Source organism: Centruroides sculpturatus, unplaced genomic scaffold, assembly GCF_000671375.1.
Source record: "Centruroides sculpturatus isolate CEXI.00-Female unplaced genomic scaffold, Cexi_2.0 scaffold156, whole genome shotgun sequence".
NCBI lineage: Eukaryota > Metazoa > Arthropoda > Arachnida > Scorpiones > Buthidae > Centruroides > Centruroides sculpturatus.
Genome location: NW_019384398.1, coordinates 146,595 through 169,710, shown reverse-complemented (window position 1 = coordinate 169,710; position 23,116 = coordinate 146,595). Strand labels below are relative to the sequence as shown.

General features: G+C 32.4%; 1 protein-coding gene across 1 annotated transcript in view; it reads right to left on the bottom strand.

The window, feature by feature from the left end:
- Nucleotides 1–13,840: 13,840 nt before the first annotated feature.
- The window catches only part of LOC111618495 (neurogenic locus Notch protein-like), a 47,946-nt gene continuing 38,670 nt past the window's right edge, over nucleotides 13,841–23,116 (bottom strand). The window contains exons 33-47 of the mRNA XM_023360035.1: nucleotides 22,245–22,458; nucleotides 21,935–22,169; nucleotides 21,642–21,858; nucleotides 21,361–21,565; nucleotides 21,044–21,283; nucleotides 20,819–20,957; nucleotides 20,217–20,376; nucleotides 19,992–20,137; nucleotides 19,836–19,914; nucleotides 19,453–19,757; nucleotides 16,977–17,308; nucleotides 16,755–16,901; nucleotides 16,509–16,660; nucleotides 16,281–16,428; nucleotides 13,841–16,201 (exon numbers count right to left, since the gene is read on the bottom strand). Coding sequence (XP_023215803.1) covers nucleotides 14,778–16,201; nucleotides 16,281–16,428; nucleotides 16,509–16,660; nucleotides 16,755–16,901; nucleotides 16,977–17,308; nucleotides 19,453–19,757; nucleotides 19,836–19,914; nucleotides 19,992–20,137; nucleotides 20,217–20,376; nucleotides 20,819–20,957; nucleotides 21,044–21,283; nucleotides 21,361–21,565; nucleotides 21,642–21,858; nucleotides 21,935–22,169; nucleotides 22,245–22,458 — 4,143 coding nt within the window. The 3' untranslated portion in view covers nucleotides 13,841–14,777. The remainder of the gene's footprint in view (nucleotides 16,202–16,280; nucleotides 16,429–16,508; nucleotides 16,661–16,754; nucleotides 16,902–16,976; nucleotides 17,309–19,452; nucleotides 19,758–19,835; nucleotides 19,915–19,991; nucleotides 20,138–20,216; nucleotides 20,377–20,818; nucleotides 20,958–21,043; nucleotides 21,284–21,360; nucleotides 21,566–21,641; nucleotides 21,859–21,934; nucleotides 22,170–22,244; nucleotides 22,459–23,116) is intronic.

The window sequence follows — 23,116 nt, the reverse complement described above, 5'->3', positions numbered from 1 at the left end:
TTCTGTTATAAAGAGTTTCTTTTTTGTCACTCAAGAGAAGTCCCATTTAAATAAATTCTTTACGAATAAACCGTTACAAAGGTGATTAAATTATCCAAAAATACCTGAATGATTGAAAAAAACTGCTCGAATTTAAATCGTTTTCCAGCCATTTTCTCAAAAACCCACGTTGAGACAATGATATAAATTATGCAAATGACATTAATCTTAAACGTATTGCACGGATGTTATACGTATTTTATTTTATTTTTAAATCAAACGTAAAATTTTGAAGACAGGAAACAACTCTTTTCCGTTTCCAACTGTCACTAAGAGAAGAAGAAAAAAAAAAAAACAGAAGAAAAAACGAATTTAAAGAAAGGGATATCTTTTGTAACCGTTAAAATCAAACTTCAAACATGGATAGCAGTTTTTAAGTATCAATTATTAACTGCCTATTGTCATACTTAGTCCGACTGTCCGCATTTCCTTTTCCATGTGGTGACGTCATATCCTCGCCATATTTGCTATCTTGGTTCTTCCTCTTGTGTCACACATCTGTCTGTCATTCCGGTCGCTTCCGGGCCTTACACACTTCTCTGTGACGATTGTGGTAGCATTTCATACCCCCTTTAGAACTCTTTCCGTCGAATGCCTCTTCGACAAATTGTATAGACGAGTTACTAAAGATATTTCCACGTCATTACACAATTCTTAATTAATTAATCGTGACGATAAATAAACTTAATCTACTCTTTCTCCTGTACTTATTCAGAAAAGATGGAATGAATGAGTGTGAGATGCTCCCATAAGAGTACGTCAAGCAACGGCTAATCTACACTCATTAATTATACATGAAAAATATCCACACCTGTTCTATACCCTTTCATACATTATACATGCTTTAAAATGAATCTTTAAATATATAAATTGAAGCTTTCTAGGCGCCCATTTTTTATTATTATTGCGTGATACCATTTTTTCTTTCTTTACACTTCTTCTAGTTCACCCAACTCCTTGTTTTTCTTTTAATACAGTATAATCACTGTACTTACTTAACATAAAATCATTTCTACATCTATATATCATATAATTTAATAAAAAAAGAAATACCATCTTAATCTCTTTTCAAGGTCTTCATGCAAATTCGCTGCTAGAATCAATATTTAACAAAGGGGTGCCTTTCTGAAGAACCAGTTTGCTCTTTACAAATAAAGCTTTCATCTTATGTACTAAAGTAATCGAGCCAAAGTTTTTAGCTTTTGTTATACTAAATTATGAATATATTTATACGTAAGAATGGAATATAAAGAGTTATCTAATGAAATAACTTGGAATTTCGTGTGATTTTACACGTTATACAATAGATACATTCGATAAAATTATGGTTCAAACCGCGTGTAATACTCAGCTGCTACTACAACTTTACCGCATCCTCAAATTCAAAAGTGTATACCAGCTGTGCATGGAGTTTTTTTCCCTTTTTTTCCTCCGTTTGAACTACTATTTCGTACAGCATCCGATCCATCACGATTGGGTCTAGTCTACAACCGATTACAATGTCACCTACTCTGTTTCCTTGTCGGCAATCCATCAAAATTAGCTACACATAACAATTGTGGTTAGTCCTATTTCCTGTTAGTCACAACTGCCCTTATTTTTTTTTTTTTTTAATATAATTCTCTGATCGTTTTTGAATTACAATGATTTAATGGTTGTTGGTTTCCAATCCGACTATTTAATTTTCGTCTCTTAATGATTTCTATCTTCCTCATTTTTACATTTACATTCAATGGGAACATTCCAAAATAGTGTTATAACGTAGTGTTTATGAAGATTTATTTATTTAATGTGGTCGAAAATGAATAAAAATAACGAAAAACCATGAAGATCTTCCATTGATTAAGCTTAAACTCCATCACAAGATCGAAGAAGATCTTCAGAGAAGAAATGATTATTACTCCAGAAGGAATCTAAAAAGAGGAAAATCTTAAATTGGGAGCCTTCTAATATAAATTATTTTATGAATTTTCATGAAAAATATTAAAAAGGAGCGGTTAAAAAATGAGGAATTCACAAAATAGAGCAATTTCGAGCAATCGATGGCACTCGATTCCTCCTGAAATTCTCAAAAATCAATTACGAATTTTGGTAGAGAATTTCGTCGATACGTGTTAAAAAATCAACTTGTTCGATGGAATCGGAGTAATTTCGTACATTAAATAACACAAAAAAATATACAACGTAAAGGACTTCTTGAACCCTGTGCCATATAGGTTATACCTTTTTACGATCGCATCTAACATAAGTATGGTTAACAATATAATGACTTAACATTAAAAAAAGAAGTAAAGAAAGAAAGAAAGTAACGAGTGTTAGCTTTCCGGCAGATAGTAGTTAATGATATTCTTCTGTACATGTCATGCTATCTCTAGATCTACCACATGCGCTCTACCAGTAAGGCTTTATGGAAGCTTTGAGTAGCTATACAGATTCAAAAAAACGACAATATAAAAGATCTACAAAAGTCGTTGGATTTCGTCTGCAGACAGACGGCAAAACTTAGACATACGGTAAATTGTCCTACTGCAGACAATAGGAACAGGCGCGTGGACTGCTCGCGACACTGCACGGGGAAGACGGGGGAAGAGCAAGCAGGTGTGCAGATCCCTGCCTCACCGCATTAACTGGCATAGAAGTGGCCTCTCAACTGTTCTTTTTTGAAATAGTTCGAGTTACTTTTAGCTTCCTTTGACGACTGTTTAAAGTCTGACTATCATATACAACAGGTATTGCTATAAAACTGACAAAATATGGTCATTTTAGTATTTGCAACGTAAGGGAGGGAAGATGATAATTCGTCTCGTTATCCTACTGTAGAGGGGGGGTGAGATTTTTTACGATGGAAGTTACGAAATATTTGTTAAATTTTACGTGTAACAATTGTTAATAAAGACTAGAAATGTCACACGTGAATATAACCCGTTCAAAAGTATGACTGAAATCGTATTATTCTTCTAATATTACGAACACTTCTGCATATATTTAAAAATTTAATTATTAAACAATATTTCAGAATGAAATGTTGTAGCCTTAGACACACTGGGATGGTTTAAAAATCAGTTAACCGTTGTATATACAAATTACTAAATTATATCTTTAAAATACTTTAGAACGATTCATACAGTTAACAGACTTTTGGCCCACCCTGTATCCATTCGTAAACAGTTTATAAAAGTTGACAGAAATATTTTCGTTGTTTTTTTTCGGTGTTATTCTCTCATTGTTCGATGGCATAGATGAAATTTTAAAGAATAAAACTTTTCCTGTAGATATAAATTATAGCGATCCATTTCTGTGATTAACGAAATGTAAATTTTGGAAGCGAAGTAAAGGCGAATCGCTTTGTTATCTTTATTACAGGGGAGAAAATGGAAGAAAAAAAAAACCAATCAGTCTGGTAGAAACAATACCCTGCACTGTTCTTACCCATCTGGTTAGGAGTTTAATATTGCCAATGGCAAAATTCAGAAGGAAAAAAAAAACCATCTGCTGTGCTGGTCACTCCTTTAAACTTCCTCATTTTTCATGACCCCAATTATAGATACTTTTCTCTCTCATTCTTCTATAACTACCTTTCGAATCAATTTAGTTTCTGACATTTTTTTGTTTTGTTTTCCTACTTTAATTAAAATTATTTTTAAAAAATTCTTATAAACAACCATCCTTTATAAGAATGGAGGAGGAAAAAAAAAAAAAAGAAATCTTCTACCCTTATTATTAGAGAAGAGCACAAATTTGAAATAATTCTTTTATAAAACGTATAAAAAGTCCTTCCTTAAAAGAAAAAAAAAACGATTATCAGCTGCAAAATATAATAAAAAAGGGATTATTTATAGGATTAAAAGTATCAATAAAAGAGTTTCTTTATTTCCATTTCGACATCTGGTTGTCAATGTGGCGGTTACTCAACTGCTATCAGCTGTACGGTTCCTATCTTGGGCTGCAGTTGCCTTCTCCTCTCATGAGCGCACGATTTACCAGCTGGCTTGATATTAGTCGGTTCAATCAAAGGTAGTCTTACTTCAACTCACCCCATTGGTGTGTATGTTGGAGAACCGAGCAGGTGGCGACCACTGTGCAGGTGACGTAAGCTATTGTTTCAGAAACATTCGTGGACGAAACGTAACACTCCCTAAAAGAAGCGGTAGTTCGATTGTTAAAAATAGAGCATAGAATACAGCATTAAATACATATATGTGTATGTGTTTTAAATGAGGATAAATGTGTTTAAATTTTTTTTTCCTAACGTTTTTTTTCCTATGTGTATGTGTTTATATACAGAGGCTCGGATTGGGGTTGGAACCACTTTTCTATCTTTATTGCTGATAAGGAGAGCATCCCTATTAGGTCCTCGTTTATTAGTTTACATATCTTAATAATGAGGCCCACTTAAAAAATTCCCTCATACCTGTCAAAATCTATGTAATTTCGTGTTAGTTACGAATTTAAATAGAATATATTCATAGCTAGGAAATTGTTCGGTAGGAAATCAAACACGTACTTAATCTTCTTCATTGATTAGTATTTATAAAGAAAAAAATATAAATAATAATAATTACTAGCACCTGGTTTTCTCGTTAGTTTAGTTGAAAGATTTTTCTACCTTTTTGTCACCCTTCGGGGCTAACTGATTTAATTGCTGGTAGCATTTCGTGCTTATCTTCATGATCTTCTACCTTTTTTTAATTTGTTTCGGAGTAGGAAAAATAGGATATATATATATATATATAATGACATTGGCTTAATAACGTGATTAATTTTTGTTGTATTGAATGTAAGAAAGGAAACTAAGTTTTGGCTGACAAAATAGCTTTTTTTTTTCTTCTCCCTATTCCTTCTATACAATGTAGTATCTTATTTACTAGGTGCTTAAATCAGTTGACCTACTTTACAGCTGAGGACTCGGGCATCTCTCCTGGGGCTAAGAGAAATTAATGCCTTCTATTACTGTCAACGTCTCTGGTGTTCGCTCTATATTTATTGTAGATAAGCAAAGTTGTTCTTTCACCTGCTCCAAGCAGGTGTTAGTTGTTTATTTAAAAATTTCTTTCTCTCGTAATGTGTACAAAGTCAAAAGTGAAAATACGTTTACTTATTTCTATTTTTAAATTAATAAAATTAATTATTAAAAAATAAAAAAGTATTAATAAATAAATATATTCTATATTTTTAATATTTTTATATAATAAATAAAATAATAATGTTTTTTTTTTTTTTAAATATACGTACGATATTTGTAGAGGGCGTATTTTCAAATATTTAAAATACGTAACAATGTAAAGAAAAAAAACGAATACGGAAATTCGTTACGACGAAATCGAAACGATTGTTGTGACGAATTTTAAAATTTTAAATTACGTCACGACTATTCATCTGTTAAGTACGGTTGCTAGGTAACGTAATCGGCACGTGCCACCTGGACAATGAAGACAAGAGAGTGAGTGAGTGAGAGAGACCAGCTGGTTTAGGAAGTCGTCTTCCATCCAGATTAAGAAATCAACGGTTTTTTACTTTACGAATTGAATAATATATATATAAATCAAGAGAATCTCTTCCTCGTTTATTAAATGACACGAAAAGAGGAAAGTCGGTTGTAGTGTAAACAACACTACGTATTCCATATTGCATTTCTTCAATTGTGACGTAGCACCTGCCGAGTTTTATGACGTACAACATCTGCTGAGCGTAAGAAGACTTTGAAAAACACCCCCGCACTCGGGTCTCGTGACACTAAACAGTTTCCCCGCTGCTTTAAAACCCGGCAACAATGTCATTCGTTAAGATTGATGTCGGTGCCATTTGGCCAAACAAATACGCCGAAACTACTAAAGAAAATAAAAATTGTAAAATTTTAAAAAATATTTTAAGGCATCTTTATTTTTATTTCAGACTCTTCTGAGAATCTGGGATTGCTTTTTGTTTGAAGGGCCGAAAGTTTTATTTCGTTTTGCCTTAGCCATTCTTAAACTACAAGAAGAATCTCTTTTAGCTAAATCCGATACAGTTTCTGTTATGAGACAGCTTAAAGCTTCTACAAAATTACTATTTGATGTCGATACTTTGATGAAGGTATGCTTAATATTGTAAATTTAATAATTATTAAATCATTTTTTTAGAATAGTTAAGAAAATCAAGTACAGATGGCACCACTAAATTTTGTTTTTAGTTATAATAATATTTTTTGACTATTTTTTTTAACGAATAAATAATATAAAATGAATATTACATAAAGTTTATGTTCGAGGCTTTAATAATTTCAAGTTTTGAATTTTTTTCCTAAGTAAATTTTTAATTAAGATGAAGTACATCTTTAGAAACATATACAAAATGGTTTCCTTATGTTCTTTACAGAAGCTACCGTTTTAGTATTTGTGAAAACCGTTTTTTTTATTCCTAATTTCCTCTTGTAAAGTCCTATTTTCTTCTTAAAAATGAAGCTTAAGTGCTTAATTTTTTTTATCCTTCTTATCACTTCCTCTTCAATGTCCAATCCTTTTCTATTGCTACTTCCTGTGGTAACCAAATACTCGGTTTGGAGAAGTTAATCTTCAACCTTTCCATTTATCATACTTCTCCATTATCTTTCACATAATGTAATCTATGTCCTGTACATCTTGATCCGATATAATACGATCGGTGACAAAAAATAATGAGCAGACTGACTTAACCTGTGTCTACTTTCTTGTGTCATTGATTAAAAATTGCTTTAAAATCTGAAGATAAAGTGTCACTAAAATTTTTAAGCTGTAATATATAATACCCACAAGGATTTAAGTATTGTATATAGATATATATTAAATGTAAGCATTATAAGTGTTTAAATACTTTAAATATATATACTGTTATTTAAGGTGATTATATATATATTAATACTAAACAATAATTTTTACTGTTATTTACGGTTTTAAATTTATTTAAAAAATGGGAGAAAAAATCGGAATTTATTTTAAAATTTAATTTTTTTAAAACACCACCAGAGGGCATTAATTAAAAGCAGACGATTAGGGCTCTAACCGACGACTTTTGTAGCGTCCTCTGGGTTTTTTTTTTCAACAATAATAATTATAATAATAAAAACTTCGGATAAATCATATTTAAAATATTTTAAAATATATTTTAAATATTGTGTAAGTTTAATAATATATTATTGAATATATTTTTTTTTAACTTTTTAAATTACAGACTGCTTTTGAAGAGCTTCGACCTTTTCCACAAAGAAAAGATATCGCTATCAAGCAAACGTGTTATTTAAAAACACTTAAAGAACAATCAAAGAAGAAAGAATTAGAAAAAGCTACCTTGAAAGAAAGGGAATCATTAGTTAGTACATTAGGTTATATTGATTTCTTTTTTTCAGAATTTTCACCTCAGATGTTGACAGCTGGATGGCAGAGGCGGTAAAAGGCCTACAGCCTGATTCTCTGGGGGGCCCTACAATTAAATCCGGGTAGGCCAAAACCAAGGAATTTTACATAGACACTTCTTCCCCGATATGTGGATCCTGCTCCTTGTCGCTGTGGGCCTGCAATGGACCAGGAATAAAGGTTCATAGGACAGCACGACACTGCCCCAGGGCAGTGTCGTGCTGTCCTATTGCAATTGCCTGTAGTCCCGCTGGGAATATTTATTTGTAAAATTTTATTATTAATAGTTATTGTAGTAATAGAACCAGTAAAAACATTTTTTTTAATTAAATAGAGTTGTCTCAGTAGTAGGAAATTCATTCCTTATAGATGTTATGCCTTAACTGAGGCATGGCATCTATCAAGTTAAACGGTATCATGGGGAGAAACATGACATTATTTGTCATTAATCATGATATTAATCATTTTATTATTTGCTACTCTCTACCCCACAGAGTTATTTATCAAAACTGTGTACATAAGCTTGAAATGGGAACAAATAATAAGTTATCTATATATATTTCTCCTGTTCACTGTACATCTTTATATTATTATTATTATTATTATCATTATGAAGTAGGGCCTTTCAGAGGGCAATGGAAAACTGGGCCACAGCTTTTAGAGGCCCCAGTATATTGAAAAAACAAAGGGTTTTTTTTTAATATACAAGAAATACAATGAAATGAATCATTTGTAATAAGTGTTTTTGAGATGGCAGAAGATAAGTGGCTCCTCTTCATAAGGCTTTTATAGAGATAATTTTAGGGAATGTTTTATATAGTATTACACATTTAAATTTAAAGAATTAAGCCATTAATCATTAAATCTTTTTTTATTATTAGTTTTCAGAAGGAGAATGTAATCCTCATCAATTAAGTATAGAATGTGCTGCTGTTTATGATAAAGGTAATTTTTGCTATTATATGAGATAATTCTCTTATTCTATATTGATAACATGCACATTTATTTTTCATAGACAAACTTTGGATATGTCATGGACATCAAACAGGTGCACAGATATCTAAAGTCAATATAGAAGAAAATATTATGTTTAGATTAAATATAGAAGTAAGAAATTCATTTTAATATTTAGTATTTTCATAATAAAAAAAATAAATTATAATTATATATTATTTATTTATTCCTCTTAGTTAGAATCAAGGGTAATGTGTATTCATGCTTTGGGTGATGAAGTAATGCTTCTGGGAACATTGTCTCATTTTATTTATGCGTTTAGTACAAGGTCGAAGTAAGTTTCTTTAATTAATTAATTAATTAAAACATACAAAAATCAATGTTGAATGTTTAATGAATTTTCTGTACTAATTTTAATTATGTACAGTAGACCCCCCTATAACACTGTACATAATTCCGTATTATATGAATTCCGTGTTGTACGAGTCACTTAGATTTTACAAATACGTGTGCCTGGTCGTGAACGGCTCACGTATTTGTAAAATCTAAGTGACTCGTACAACACGGAATTCATATAATACGGAATTATCTACAGTGTTATAGGTGTGGTCTACTGTATTTAAATAATTAAACATAATTTTAGAAAATTGCTATGGGAAATACGTTTAAACGATTCAGTATTAAGTCTTACTTCTCATCAAGAAGATGGAATTCAGCAAATTTATGCGGGTTTAGCTGATGGTACAATTGCAATTATTGAAGTTAGTATAGTTATAAATATATTCTAAATTTACATAATGATAATAAATAATTAACAAAATGGAAATTATTAAAGAATATCCAGGGTATGCAGATGAAACCGGATGCATTTTATATTATGATCGGTTGTAGTCCAGTTACTTGCTTGCAGTTAGTTGAAAGAAGATTATGGTGTGCGTGTGGGAATCGAGTTATAATTTTAAGTGCTCGGTAAGCATTATTAAGTAGGCACTTTTTATTAAAATTGCAAAAGATGATACGCTTAACATTTCTTTTTTGCAGAACTCTAGATACTGCCGATCAATTTCAAACATCTTCGAATAGTCTAGATTACATTTCGATGCTTGTACCAGGAGAACATGGTATTTGGATTGCTCTCAGAGGTTCATCCATTCTTCAATTATGGGACGTGCAAACGCTTACTTGTCGCCTTTTATTTGACGTCCGAGATAATCGCTATCCAAGATCTCCAAAGGAAGAAGATTCGCAGATTAATTATTCGCGCGTTACTGCTCTATTGCCGTTTGATGGTTCAGTTTTAGTAGGAACAGGAGAGGGATCACTTATCATCTACGATCTTCTATCTAGATTATCATCCTATTCCAGTGTTGATGATACTTCTTTATGTCTAGTATCTAATAATAACAATAACAACAATAATAACAATAGTAATGCCGATAAAATTCAGGAAAAAATTCAAGTAAGTTTTTATGTAACTATTTTTATTTTCTCGTTATTTATCGTTTATATGTTAACTGATAAATTTGTGTAGGAGTTATTAGAACAGAAAAAAGAAGAGATGGATAACAGACATAGAAATGATAGCGGATGTTATACCACTCCAATTCCAACACCGTTTTTTACACAGAGTAGAAGAGAAAGCTGTTTTACTGTGGACTGTTTACCTAAAACAACAGAAAACGAACAAGAATGTGACTCGCCATCACCCGAAGGTGAAAAGAGTGAAGCAACAAGTTGTTCGACTGTTAAAAGACAAGGTTCCGAAAGCCATCATAGCACAGGAACCACAAATTCTCCAAATGATAAATGCAATACAATCCTGCCAGAAAAATCAAAATATATATCTTCCAATACTTACGTCGAACCTTGTCAAAAATACAAGCGAAAATATTACAAACATTCGCACAAATATTTATCTTTACTCGATTTGCACAAAACTTTGCCATGTGGATTTCAGAAGATTGCATCTACTAGAAGCGCCGATGACGTGAGACGATGGACTAGTGTTGATAATCTTAGTTCTTCTATAAATAGTGACAGTTACGAATTCGATGATCTTTTCATCGCATATACAGAAGACGAATGGTGCAGGCACAGTAGGAGATCATCCAAGGCTGCAATTAGCGAATCTTCCGAATCTCCTCTTCATTCTCTTCGCAAGAAGAGTTGGTCCTTACATTTTCAACAAGGAAATCGCACCAACAGAATTCGCATACAGTTGCCATCTTGGTACAAAGATGGACTTATAACTCAGAGTAGTGACAATGAATCCTCCGTGGGTATCGAAATAGCCGAGGACAGTAAAACAGATAGCGCGCCATCTTTAGATAACGAAACATCCGCTCCTTGGTTAGGTTACGATGACCATTCCAACTTTCAAGATTGTGCTAATCAACCTAAACACGGCCGCGATCTTCTTCAATTGGGAGAATGGAATACACAACATCAGAAAAGTAGCGACAGTGCAAGTAACGTCTCCTTCAGTAGTACAGAAGTTCCTTATATTCTTGAACTTACGGTGCAAGAAAAGATAAAAATTTCAGATAAGCCAATCAAATGTCTTCTAGAAATCAGGTTAGTAAATTAAGATTTAAAAACTTCACAAAATGTAAATATTCTATTACACTATATTATAATCATTTATATCTCAGAATAATTATTATACAAGTTATTGCACTTGCTGACAAGAAAGTTACGCACAATGCCGAGTTTTGCAATTATGTCTCAGATTGCACCAGAATGACTTAAAAATCGCGACCCAGACCCTATTGAAAAAGCTCTCAAAAGCTCAGTGTTCAGAATTTTCACTGCACCCATTGCTTGAAAGTCTCTGAACACCAAGCATGTCTGTACGAGGGAGTCATTGTATTTTAATTGTTATTGACACAAGCACGAACAATTAAAATGGCACTCTTCAGAAATAAGTGAAGTTTCGCAACAGAATCCTCTCTCTTCCTGTACCATACGCTTCCTGCCTAAATGCAGATGGCGCTGTAGTAAAGCGCCCTCTTGCGGTGGAAATTTGAAAAACGTAGTTACAAACGCGTGTATTTACATAGGTGCAATGAACATAGTTTTAAGAAATAATTTTATTTTCTGTCACTTTTGAGGATGATTTTTTTTGTGGAAAATCCATTAGAGCAAGGAAAAATTAAAGTAAACAGGCCATTTTCATAATATTACTCAAAATATTCAAAAAAATTACCGCTTTTGGTAAATATATAGAAAAATATATAGGAAAACAAACCAACACATATCTCCAGCTGATAGAAAACTCTACAGATATTATATGCTCAATGAAGAGTACGTTGCCCAGAAATGCCATGGCTTTGCTGTTCTCCAGATGCCATTATCAGAGACAGTGACAGACATTGTTTATTGAAAATAAAATATCCATCAAAATCTGGGAACGTTTTTATAAAGTAAAGCCTGCGTACGGCATTAATCTATGCCTTTCTTCTAACTGGATCTTCTTTCATTCGGAAAAAAACTATCCCTCTGGAATTACTGTAAGATGTATTACATCCTACCACGCTACAAATATTTCGTTTCTTTATTCCAGAATAAAAATTCACCGAATTAGTCATGTTAGCTCAGTCGTAACTCTGTTGTTTGTAACTACCAAATTCACCATTTTACCGCAAAACATACAGGCAAGGAGCCTGTTGGCATGTGACAGATTTGCAGGAATGGCGAAAATCACTCGACCTGTCGTTAACACTTCAACAGCGGTGCCGTTACAGAAAAGCATGGACCACTAAACTATTAGAATTCGAACAAATTAAATGAAAAAGGTTACGTTTTTACTACTGATTTAACTTGTGTGCATTATATAAAGGATTTTATGAAGGAAAAAACAAATCCAAAAACGAGTTGCGTAACTTTCCTGGCTGTTATGAGATTTTGTTTAAAAAATAACTTTTATGTTATTAATCAATAAATGAAATTGTGTATTGCGCACCATCTGTTACGAGATTTTGTTAAAAATTAATAATTTATATAAATATTTAATTATCTAAATATATAAAATTACTTGTCCTGACTGACTGAGTGATTGACTGACTGACTGAGTGATTGATTCATCATTGCCCAGAGCAAACTGCTGAACCTAAAGAGGTGAAATTTTGTACACAGTTAGGGTACGTCGTGAAAATGCACACTAAGAAAAGATTTTACGAAATTCCCTCATGGGGAGAGAGAGAGAGGATTAAGGCTTAACTTGAAGAATGGCTTCTACTGTACTATTTTAGATATGATTTTTCGTTTTTAACTATGTTTAGTTTTCATTGAGTACTTAGGTGTATTAAATTGATAACATTTCAGACGTTGTTATAATTATTTTTATATTTTTTGATTTTTTAACCAACTGTTTGAACCGTTTTAAATTCGAATTTGTTATTGCATATTGGTTCGATTATAGAATGATTGTAAATGTTCCAGAAAATTGATCAAATTGAAAATAGTTTGTTTGATTCTCAGCAATTCTCATCATTCTCGGCGGTAGGTGTTATATAACAATTACTATGGTTGTTGAAATACTGAATATAAATGGGGTTTGCTTGCAAATCCCCCACAGACAAAGATGTGGGTAACAGCTAGTACTGTATATTTTTATGAGAAAAAATTTTTAGTCAATGCTAAATAGATTTTTTAATGTGAAAAACTGCTATAATAATTTTTAAATTCAACAGTAATCGTAATTCAAAAACACAATCATTAGTTTGAATAAATTTAATATCATTTATTATCCAGATAAAGTACAAGGTCTAATCAAATAAGTATCAACCCTTTTTTTTTCTTTTTGTTGCAAGTATTTGCAGGCTGGGGAAGAGACTATGGTTTGTGAATTTTGATGAATTGATCCTACCCTGCAGTCNGTCCGTGGTCACGTCCAGTACCAGCAGCGGTACGGAATCGGAGGGTACAATAATAGGCAGACCGGTCAGAACTTCTATTTCCTCCGCTTCCAGTGCCAACAGCGTCTTCGGCAGCGGTCTGGCCAAAGTGCAAAACATGTTGGCAAGAGTACACGAAAAGACCTAAAAATCTTCCACCCCTCTATATCTATATACATATATATATAAAATCTCGAATATACCTCAAACTTACTTTTACTATATCAAAATGCAAAATCCCAAGTCTGTCCGTTTAAACTTTGCTCACCGGAAGCGGACTTCGGGTCTTTGCAACAAAGAAAACATATAAACGAATCAAAAGTTAACGTGCTGCAATGTTTTATTCTTTTATAATATAAAAACATATATAAAGGCCACATATTTTCTTGTACTCCAACTAAACATATCTAATTGTAACTTTCAAGAACTTTTACTGTAAAGTTGTATAAAAAATATAACAAAAAAATCTATTATTTTTATTCTAAATATATATATATATATATATACTGTAATAAATGGTTTAAGCCCTCTTAAAATACTGTTTATTAATTTGAGTCAGACACATTTATTGTTAATAATAATAATACCTTTATTTTCTTATATATAGGTAGAAAAATATTACAATATGAAATGTATTTTTATGTTCAAAACTGGTGTGATACAATTTAACAGTGTCTACTTTATACAAAAATATATTTCTGTGTAAAATTTCAATATAAAATTCCCTACGTTGTTAACTGCGCGTGACGAGTTTGTTTTCTAAAATGTATGTAGAATAACATAGCTGCCGCCGCATTGTTAAAAATTGAGTAAAACCTTAAATAAATTTGGCGAAAAAATAATAAAATATAAACTGAGCAACTAACATTAAAAATTTGTAACAATAGAATGGTCCCGAAATTTTTCGGAATGTCTTCGAAACAGTTGAGGGATTTGCAGAGTAACTACTTGTTTTCTCATTTAATTAACACCAGTTGGTCCTAACAACTAAGTAGATATAAAAAAAAAATATATATATATATAATATTTACATTTAGCAGATCTATCCTTTTTACACTTTTCTGGTATGGCTTTGTACACTAAACTTACAAAAAGGCATCGTTGTTTGCGGAACTCTGTGCAGATGCGTAAAATTTGGCATCACCCGTCTCTCTCTCGAATTTCAAAATGGCTGTCTTCGACAGATCTAAAAACTGGCACGAAATGGTATTAGAAAAAATAAAATGCACTGACCGATTCTTGGTTTTCGGTGTTTGAAAACCGTTGGCATCCAAATAGTCTTCGTTCTTATGAAATCTAAAATTAAAAAAACGATGAAGATGAATTTACATGAAAACAATGAGAATGTTTTGGAGATTGCCACTAGTTGTTCGTTAGATGAATCAAATAAATAAATTGTTTCTTCGAATAATGCTTTAGTGACACTGGAAGACTCTCGAGGGGTGCTTCGGTTTGTCGGATGAAACGAGAGTCGAGTCTTTTACAATGTTTAAGGCACTGAAAATTATCTCCGAATGCACTTTCAAATAAATACTGCTTCCGCTTGACTTTGGTTGTTCTGAGACGACTGCTGTGATTGTGAAGACGGCGTCGACTGCTGATGCTGGTGCATCTGGGACTGGCCGGGATCTGCCGGCGGTGCCATCTGCAGGTTCGAGGGACCGATGGGGCTCGAGATGCCCTCGGACCAATCGGACTGCGCCGAGTGGGGAGAGGAACTCGACCACTGCCCCGGAGACTCTGGCGAGGGCGTGAGATAGGTTTCCGGAGGGTGGAGATAGTGTTGTGGCGTGGATTCTGATCCGCTCTGACTGTGTTGTGAAGGTGGAGTGGGATAGTGGTAGGGATGGGAATACACAACTTGCTGGTTGTTGGGGGTCATCGAAGGCACGCTGGTTTTCATTCCCGCCACTCCCACGATGTGCTGAAGATCAGCGTTTGCATTTTGATAGTCGTAGGAGGTGGGAATATTGGCACTGTGCTGCAACTGGTTTGTTTTCTGCTGGTGCGCGGCTCTCATGGCTGCCATGTGAGTCGGTGATGTGGGGAGTGCGGGACATTGCTTGATGGGAGTCGACACTGTGTATGGCAATGAATTTGGAATGTGTGCCGATCCCATACTATTAGGTATTTGTCTAGGTTGCGGTTTGATGGATTGAGTAGTTTGAAGAGGAACCATTAATCCTCCACTTTTTATATACAACTGTCCAGTCATTTCCATTCCTCCCAACGCTCTGTAGACTTGTGGCACGTTTTTCACGCAGTCCTCATAAGCTGGAGGCTGCTTGATTGACAGTAGATGAGTCGTGCAATTGTCTAAATTGATGTGAGTGAGAGAGTGTCCATTATATAAACTGTTGTCAATTGTAGGAGAACCAGAATCTATGCAAACAGTAGCATGTGGCGATTCTAATGAATTCACAGGTGAGAGACTCATGGAGCCATCCAATCCAGTCATGGAAATGGGTTCCTTACGCTTCTTTACCGATGCCTTTCTCCTCATTGCATTTTCGTTGACTGGCGATACTGGCTCGTTATTATCTCTTGCCAAGGCATTCATATTATTTATTTTAGCTCGCTTTTTGGTCTTTGACTTAGTCGAGCCAGAGACGGATACGGTTGGTGAAGTCGCCCCCATCGGACCATTGGGAACCATGGTGATTTGTGGACTCGGCAAAACATAGTCGTCCAGGAGTCGAACGATGTCATGATGCATTCGTTCTAAAGCGACGTCTCTTGGCAGTCGATCCATGTGATCAGTAATTTCCCTGTTGGCAAAATGCTCCAGGAGAATTTTTGCTGCATGATAACTTCCTTCTCTAGCTGCCAGAAACAGTGGTGTCTCTTCTTTATTATTCTGTGGATCTCTATTTGCACCGTGTGCCAATAATACACGCACAGCATCAACATTGTTTACAGCTGCAGCCCAATGAAGAGGAGTTTTACCTAAAATAATATTTAAAAAACAAATATAAGTGATTTGCACTCTTACTCAAACTTTTTGATAGATTTTAAAAAATATTACCATGATCATCTGCGGCATTTATGTCAACCTCTGCATTGATGAGATCTTCAACCATTCCCTCGATAGCTAATCTAGCTGCCAAAATAAGAGGAGTCGTGCCATCTCGCATGCGAGCATTAAGATTAGTAGCTCTATTCCTTAATAATATCTAACAGAATAAAGTTTTTAATTAAATAATGAAATTTTATTGTGTTCTATATCCAACACATTTTAATTAAAATTTCTTACTTGAAACACTCCTTGAGCATCGGCTGCTACGGCTGCATGCAATGGAGTTCTACCTGTATTATCTGGAGCATTAGCATCGGCACCAGCATCCAATAATCGCTTAGCTGCATCTGCTCTTGCATATCTTGCTGCAAGGTGAAGCGATGTTTCACCTAAAAACAAGCATCAAAATTTAAAAAAATATTGAAATTTTTTTTAAAATTTTGCATTGGGACACACATAATTAAATATTTTTTAAAATATTACCTGTTCTTTCAGTTGTCATATTAATCTTTGCTCCTTGCATTAAAAGATCTTGAATCATACTGACAGAACCGTCCTCATCCTCCACTTCCTCTCCGTTATCCAAACCGCCTCCTCGAAATGATGCGAGCATCAATGGAGTGAGTCCACCTAAGCAAGGAGAATTAAGTTAATCTCAAATTTTTACACAAGAGGAATATAAAAGATGGAGACTAAATCATTTACCTGGTCCTTGAACATCAACATTAGCATTTCCTGCTTCTAAATCGCCTTCTCCCTGCGGTGGAGTGAGAGCAACTATATCAGGATTTCTCACGTCCGCAGCATCAAGATGTTGTTGGGTCCACTGTCGGGGGTCGCTATCATATTCTGCAGAAACCGAAGTAGAATGGGTATCATTGTTGTAAGTAATCTTTGAAGATTTTTCACTTTTCATTTTCTTCAGAGGTGGGTGGTCGATATCGTCGTCGTTCCAAGCCAATCCATTATCGGGCGGAGGAACTGCAGTGTTATCGTTAACGTCTACTCGATTTGTTGATGGTTGCTTATTTAAGTTCCTGTAAAACATAATGTATAAACATTTATTCTATCTAAATCTTTATCTTATCAATTAAATATATCCTTTATCCTTAGCTTTTCCTATGCTGAAATTTGTTGGGAGCCAAGATTCAGTAAATACTAAGTAATAAATAGTTAAGATCTGAAATACTAGTGAGGGCAGATAGTGTCAGTAGTGTTTTTCAAGTGTTTGTTACTAGTTCTTAGCAATAAACAACTACAATAAAACATGATGACAGTAATAAATTACAACTGATTATTGTTTATTGTTGCAATTAATGTTAACACAGACATTCAATTATATTTTTGGAAATTTTAAAGTTTTATTTTGTTTTATATAATTTAAGTCTTTTACTGGTTGAATTAACTTTAAACACAACATAATCTAATTTTTCCTCTATGATCAAGTAATAAATATGGAATTACTTTACATGAAAATTGCAATTGAATAAAAAGTTTGTAAGAAAAATAAAACAATGTTACAGAGGAGAATATTCTCACTATCAAAACAAAACAGTCTTTAGTGTTAAAGATCTTCACTAAATTAAAAGATACACTTTTGATAAATAACACTTTCATCATCAGGCAAACTAATGGATAAGGAATAAGAAATGCAAATTTAAATTTAAATAAAGTAGCCATTTGATTTTTACCCAGTAAGCAATTAAGATTAAAATTAAGACAAAACATAACTTTCTTAAAATAAACACAAATAAAATTCATAAAAACAGTGTAAAAATAAACATGACTGAATAGAAAAGATAAATAGAGTTATATAATGAGAGTACAATCTTCAATCAAACAATCCCTAAAAGTGTAAAAACTATTTTAGGGATCTAACAAATGTTGTCCAAAGCTTGGAGAATTACAAGTATTCCCGTGTGTATATTGTCTTCCACACAAAAGTTAGCCTGCAACATTTGCACTCCTTCCAAGCAGGTTCTAAACTACCACTTAAGACCCCCTCCTACTTAATTCCATCACTTGTATGACGTCCCTTTGATGCTTGGCTATATGGATATGCATTCTTGTTATGTGATTTATATATAATTTTTAAAATAGATGTTTATTTGTGCTTAATAAAATAACTAATAGTTGACTAAATCCAATATCTAACTCAACATCCCCTATTACAATATTCATTACTCATTACCGGATAAGTCAATGAGAGGATAATTATTTCTCAGTAATTTTTTGGAATTATAGAGAATTGTATTAGTATTGTAATTTAGAATTTTCAAAATTTGAGTGGAATTAAACTTGATGCCACATGACTTAACATAAATTAAATCAACTAAATGATGATTTATAAAATACAGAGTACTTTTACCTTAGTTACTATACTTTTCAGTTGTAACTGATAAATATCACAATAGTGATAAGATTTTATTTTGCTTCTTTGTTCATAGTCTTCTTTCACAGTATAAAAACAGATAGAAGATGGAAGAAACTATACTAAATTTTGATTTATTTGTATTTATATTGAAAACTTCAGTCTGTAACATAATGAAAAAAGTACTGCTACTTAATTGAAAATGTTTTAATATTTTATATTATTTCAGTATCTTACAATAACTTATGGGAGTTTTACAAATTCTAAAGTAATTATAAATCTGTATATTACCTTATGATTTTAGTTTTTATAGAGTATAAAAAATATCAAAACACATATTCTAATATTGCATTTGATCAATAAGTCTGCAGTTGACTAGCATTATTTCATCATTTGCTGAATATCTAATTGATAGATAATCAGCCAAACAATCCTGATCAAAAAAGTATTAAGAAGTTTGTGAAATTGTTCTACCTATAAAGTTTGGTAAGTAAACACCAAAATTTCCTAGAAATTTGAATAAGTCATAAGAGTTTAACTGACACTTATCTTTAACAGAAATTTTCTGGTAAATTTTGTACATCATCAACAGTTGTATCAATTAACTTGAATAACATAATTAATCGAGTTGTGTATTAATTGAGTAGTATTTCAAAACTAAAATATAAATTGTTTTCTCATTGTTTAACTCATTAAAATGAATGCCCTAAATTTATGATTCATCATTAATTTAGTGTTACATGCAATAATTAAAGCAGCACTAATTCACTAATCAGTATACTTGTAAAACATTTAAAATGCAGAATTTACCTCATTTCTTGTCCATCTGGTCCTCTTCTTCGTGACCTACGTCTTTGACTGCTATTTGCTCGGAAAAATCCTTCGGGAAACCAAGTTATTCCTCTTGCTCTTTTTCTTTGTGTTGTGATTAATACACCAATCAGAAGCCCAAGGAGTACTATCACAATTATGCCTATAACTATGTAAACCATATTGGGATATGCTGCATCAATTCCTTTACTGGATCCATAATCACTGTCACCGCTGATTTCTTCGATGTCAAAGTTCGTGCGAAGATCGCGACGAGTGTGGGCAGCGGCCAGAAACTGTGCAGCCTGTATAGTGAAAGAAATTTATTTATTTTTTGTAAATAATTATTAAAATAGCTAAACATTTATCTAGGCAAAACTCACTTTTGAAGCAGTCTGAAAACATTCGCCTTTTTTACTTTTAAGACATTTTCTGTTATCAATTTCAAGCATGACCTGAGTTCTGATAGAATATTAAGAGTGTTAAACACAAATAAAAAAGCTGAATTTAAACAAAAGCAATCATTTTAAGTAACCTACCCAACTGATGCTCCATAATGATGATCTTTAGTGGGTTTCCAAAGATATATCATGGGAAAACCATTTTCGTCATTTTTCACTCTAACATTTGTCCTCAAGTGATAACCAATTTCTCGAAGAAATGCAACAGAGTTATTTCTGAATACCTGGAGAAAAAAACAAAAGCTTAAAATAGAAGTTTGGATTTGTTTAATAAAAAAATTCTTATTAAATTATTATAAATACCTCTGGATCTATCATGAGAATAATATTTAGAGAACCATCAGCCAGCATAGGTGGATCGGGTTCACAGTCCAGACCATCCCAATTACACTCTTCATTATTACAACCAAAATCACAATATCCATTGCCATAATTCTTTAGGCAGTAAGTATCATACTGTTCACTATTTTAAAAAAATCAATGTAGGTTATTTTACTAGATATAAAATTTTCATATAAAAATTTAATTAAAATTTAATTAGTAGCATATTGTATGTTATAGATGCAAGATTATATTCAATAATTACAATTGATAAGTTCCCATGTTCACTTAAATGAAAATTGTTATTAAGTATTTCATATTCTTAATATCTAAATTGAAGAAAATTATGCAATTATTTTTCTTCAAAATCTGTAAAATATCCTCTAGTCAAATTTTGATAACAGACAATATTGTTTGCCAGAAAATACCAGAATGAGTTAGATTTTTAAATTAAATAATTTGAGTGATTTCTCAAACTCATTCATGTAATTTTGTATCAAATTACAGATTACACTTAATTTATTTTCTATGTAAAAAATAAAAATGATTCTGCTAAATTATCTAAATTCTAGAATTTAACGTACTTGCAAGGAAGTAACTGCTGGGTGCAATCAAATCCATCATATAAACAGTCCATATTATTGCAATCCATGTCACACTTTCCATTTTTAAAAACATCCCAACAGCTGATGGCAGCCGAACAGTTTGCCCAAGGATTGATTCCTAACAAAACATTGATTCAAAATATAATTATTTTTCAATAAGTAGTTTAATTTAAAAAAATAATAATGTCATTAAATTTATTTTACCTAGCGAACAGTCTCCGGCATCAAAACTACATGCATAATTATTGCATTCTTCGTTACATTCTCGATTTCCTGCCTTTTTTCTGCATTGTTCTATCTCACATTTCTTCTTATCGTCCTCTGTGGGAAATTGCAGTTTAGGTGTTTTAGGAATAGAAATGCCTAGTCCTCCTTTGAAATTACTATCAAATGCTTCGCATTTAAGTCCATTCCAAGTTGGTGGGCATTCACATTCAAATTTTCCTATGAAAATATATTAAAATTAAATCATGTTTTCCATGTTTTTTTAAAAATTACTTTAGTCATATGTATTTCCTCACCTATAGCATCAAAGCATGATCCTCCATTTAAGCATGGGGATGATAAACATTCATTTAAAATATCTTTCTCACAATGTTTACCACCAATGCCTACAGGACAGGTGCACACATATCCAGATTTATTGGGTCTACACTGGCCACCATTTTGACAAGGATTACTAGCACAAGTTGTATTTGTAAGTCCACAGTTATCACCCCAGAATCCCTAATTAATTAGGAGTAATAATTAATTTTTTTTATCTGAATATAACAAAAAAAAACTTAATAAAAAATTTGCTTACATCTGCACAAATACAAAAATGACTTTTGGATTTACTCCTGCAGACACCTCCATTTAAGCATGGGTTTGATTCACAGAAATTTACTTCTATCTCACAGTGTCTCCCCATGAAACCATTTTTACAATCGCAACGATAATCATTGATTAACTGAACACAATCTTGAGTTCCAAAATGATTACATGGATTGGATAAACATTCATTTACATCACCTTCGCATCTATAAAGATATAAATAGCATTTAATATAGGTTAATTCTAAGTAATAAAACTAACTAAAGTAAAAACATAACATACCTAGGTCCGACAAATCCAGGTGGACACTTGCACTCATAATTTCCAACTTTATCAAGACATGTTCCTCCATGATGGCAGGCACCCTCAAAACAGTCATTAACATCAATTTCACATAAAATTCCTAAAGTGCCATGTGGACAAGAGCATACGAATTTGTTGATGAGATCATGGCACGTTCCTCCGTTTCGACACGGATTGGGATCACAGTCATTAATGTTAAATTCACAATTTAAACCTAATTAAATAATATATGTATATAAAATACTTGATCTTTCATTTTAATTTAATGTATAATGACATAATAACTAACCTTGAAATCCAGGAAGACAATCACATGTGTACTGTCCAATTAAATCATTACACCTAGCACCATTTTGACAAGGTTGTGAAATACATTCATTAATTTCGTTTTGACAGTAACTGCCTTCATAGCCATCAGCACAAATACAGTGATGACTGTTACCAATATTTTCACAGGTGCCTTCATTTTTACAAAGTTCATGCAATTCAATTCCTGTTTTAAATTAAAGAGAAATAATTACTTACAATTTAATATTTAATTATTATTATTACTGTTATCTATACTTTGAATGAGGCAACCAAAGGAGAGTTTAATAATTATTAATTAAATTCTCTTTGCAATCTCATAATGCACAATAACTAATATCATAATAAACTTATCCATTTAAAAGGTTGTATTATATTAAACTATGTTAATTTTCCCTGTATTTTGATGTAGAATATCTGAATTAATTTCAAATTACTTTTCTATATCATTAATTAGCACATCTTTTTATTATAATTTAATGAGAAATGAGGAAAAAGTAGAGTTTAAGTCTATCAAACTGTAAATAAAACAAATAAAAGTTTAACAGACATTTGAAATTTACCCTTTACCAATTAAGTAACTTCAAAGGAATTGGAACCTATATTTTATTTTCTATCAAATAATAATCACAATTAGAAATAGAAAAAGTTATATAATGGGAATCAAAATTGTTAAGAATCATTTGCAGGTTTTCAAATATAGTGATGTATTAAGTTCTATAATGTTCTCAAATGGGGTAATTATTTATAAATAAAATACTTTAAGTGAATTATCCTGTAAAATTTGATTTAAATGAAATATGTTTAAGTATTAACATTATNAGTCCGACTCCTATCGAGATAGAAATGGGTCAC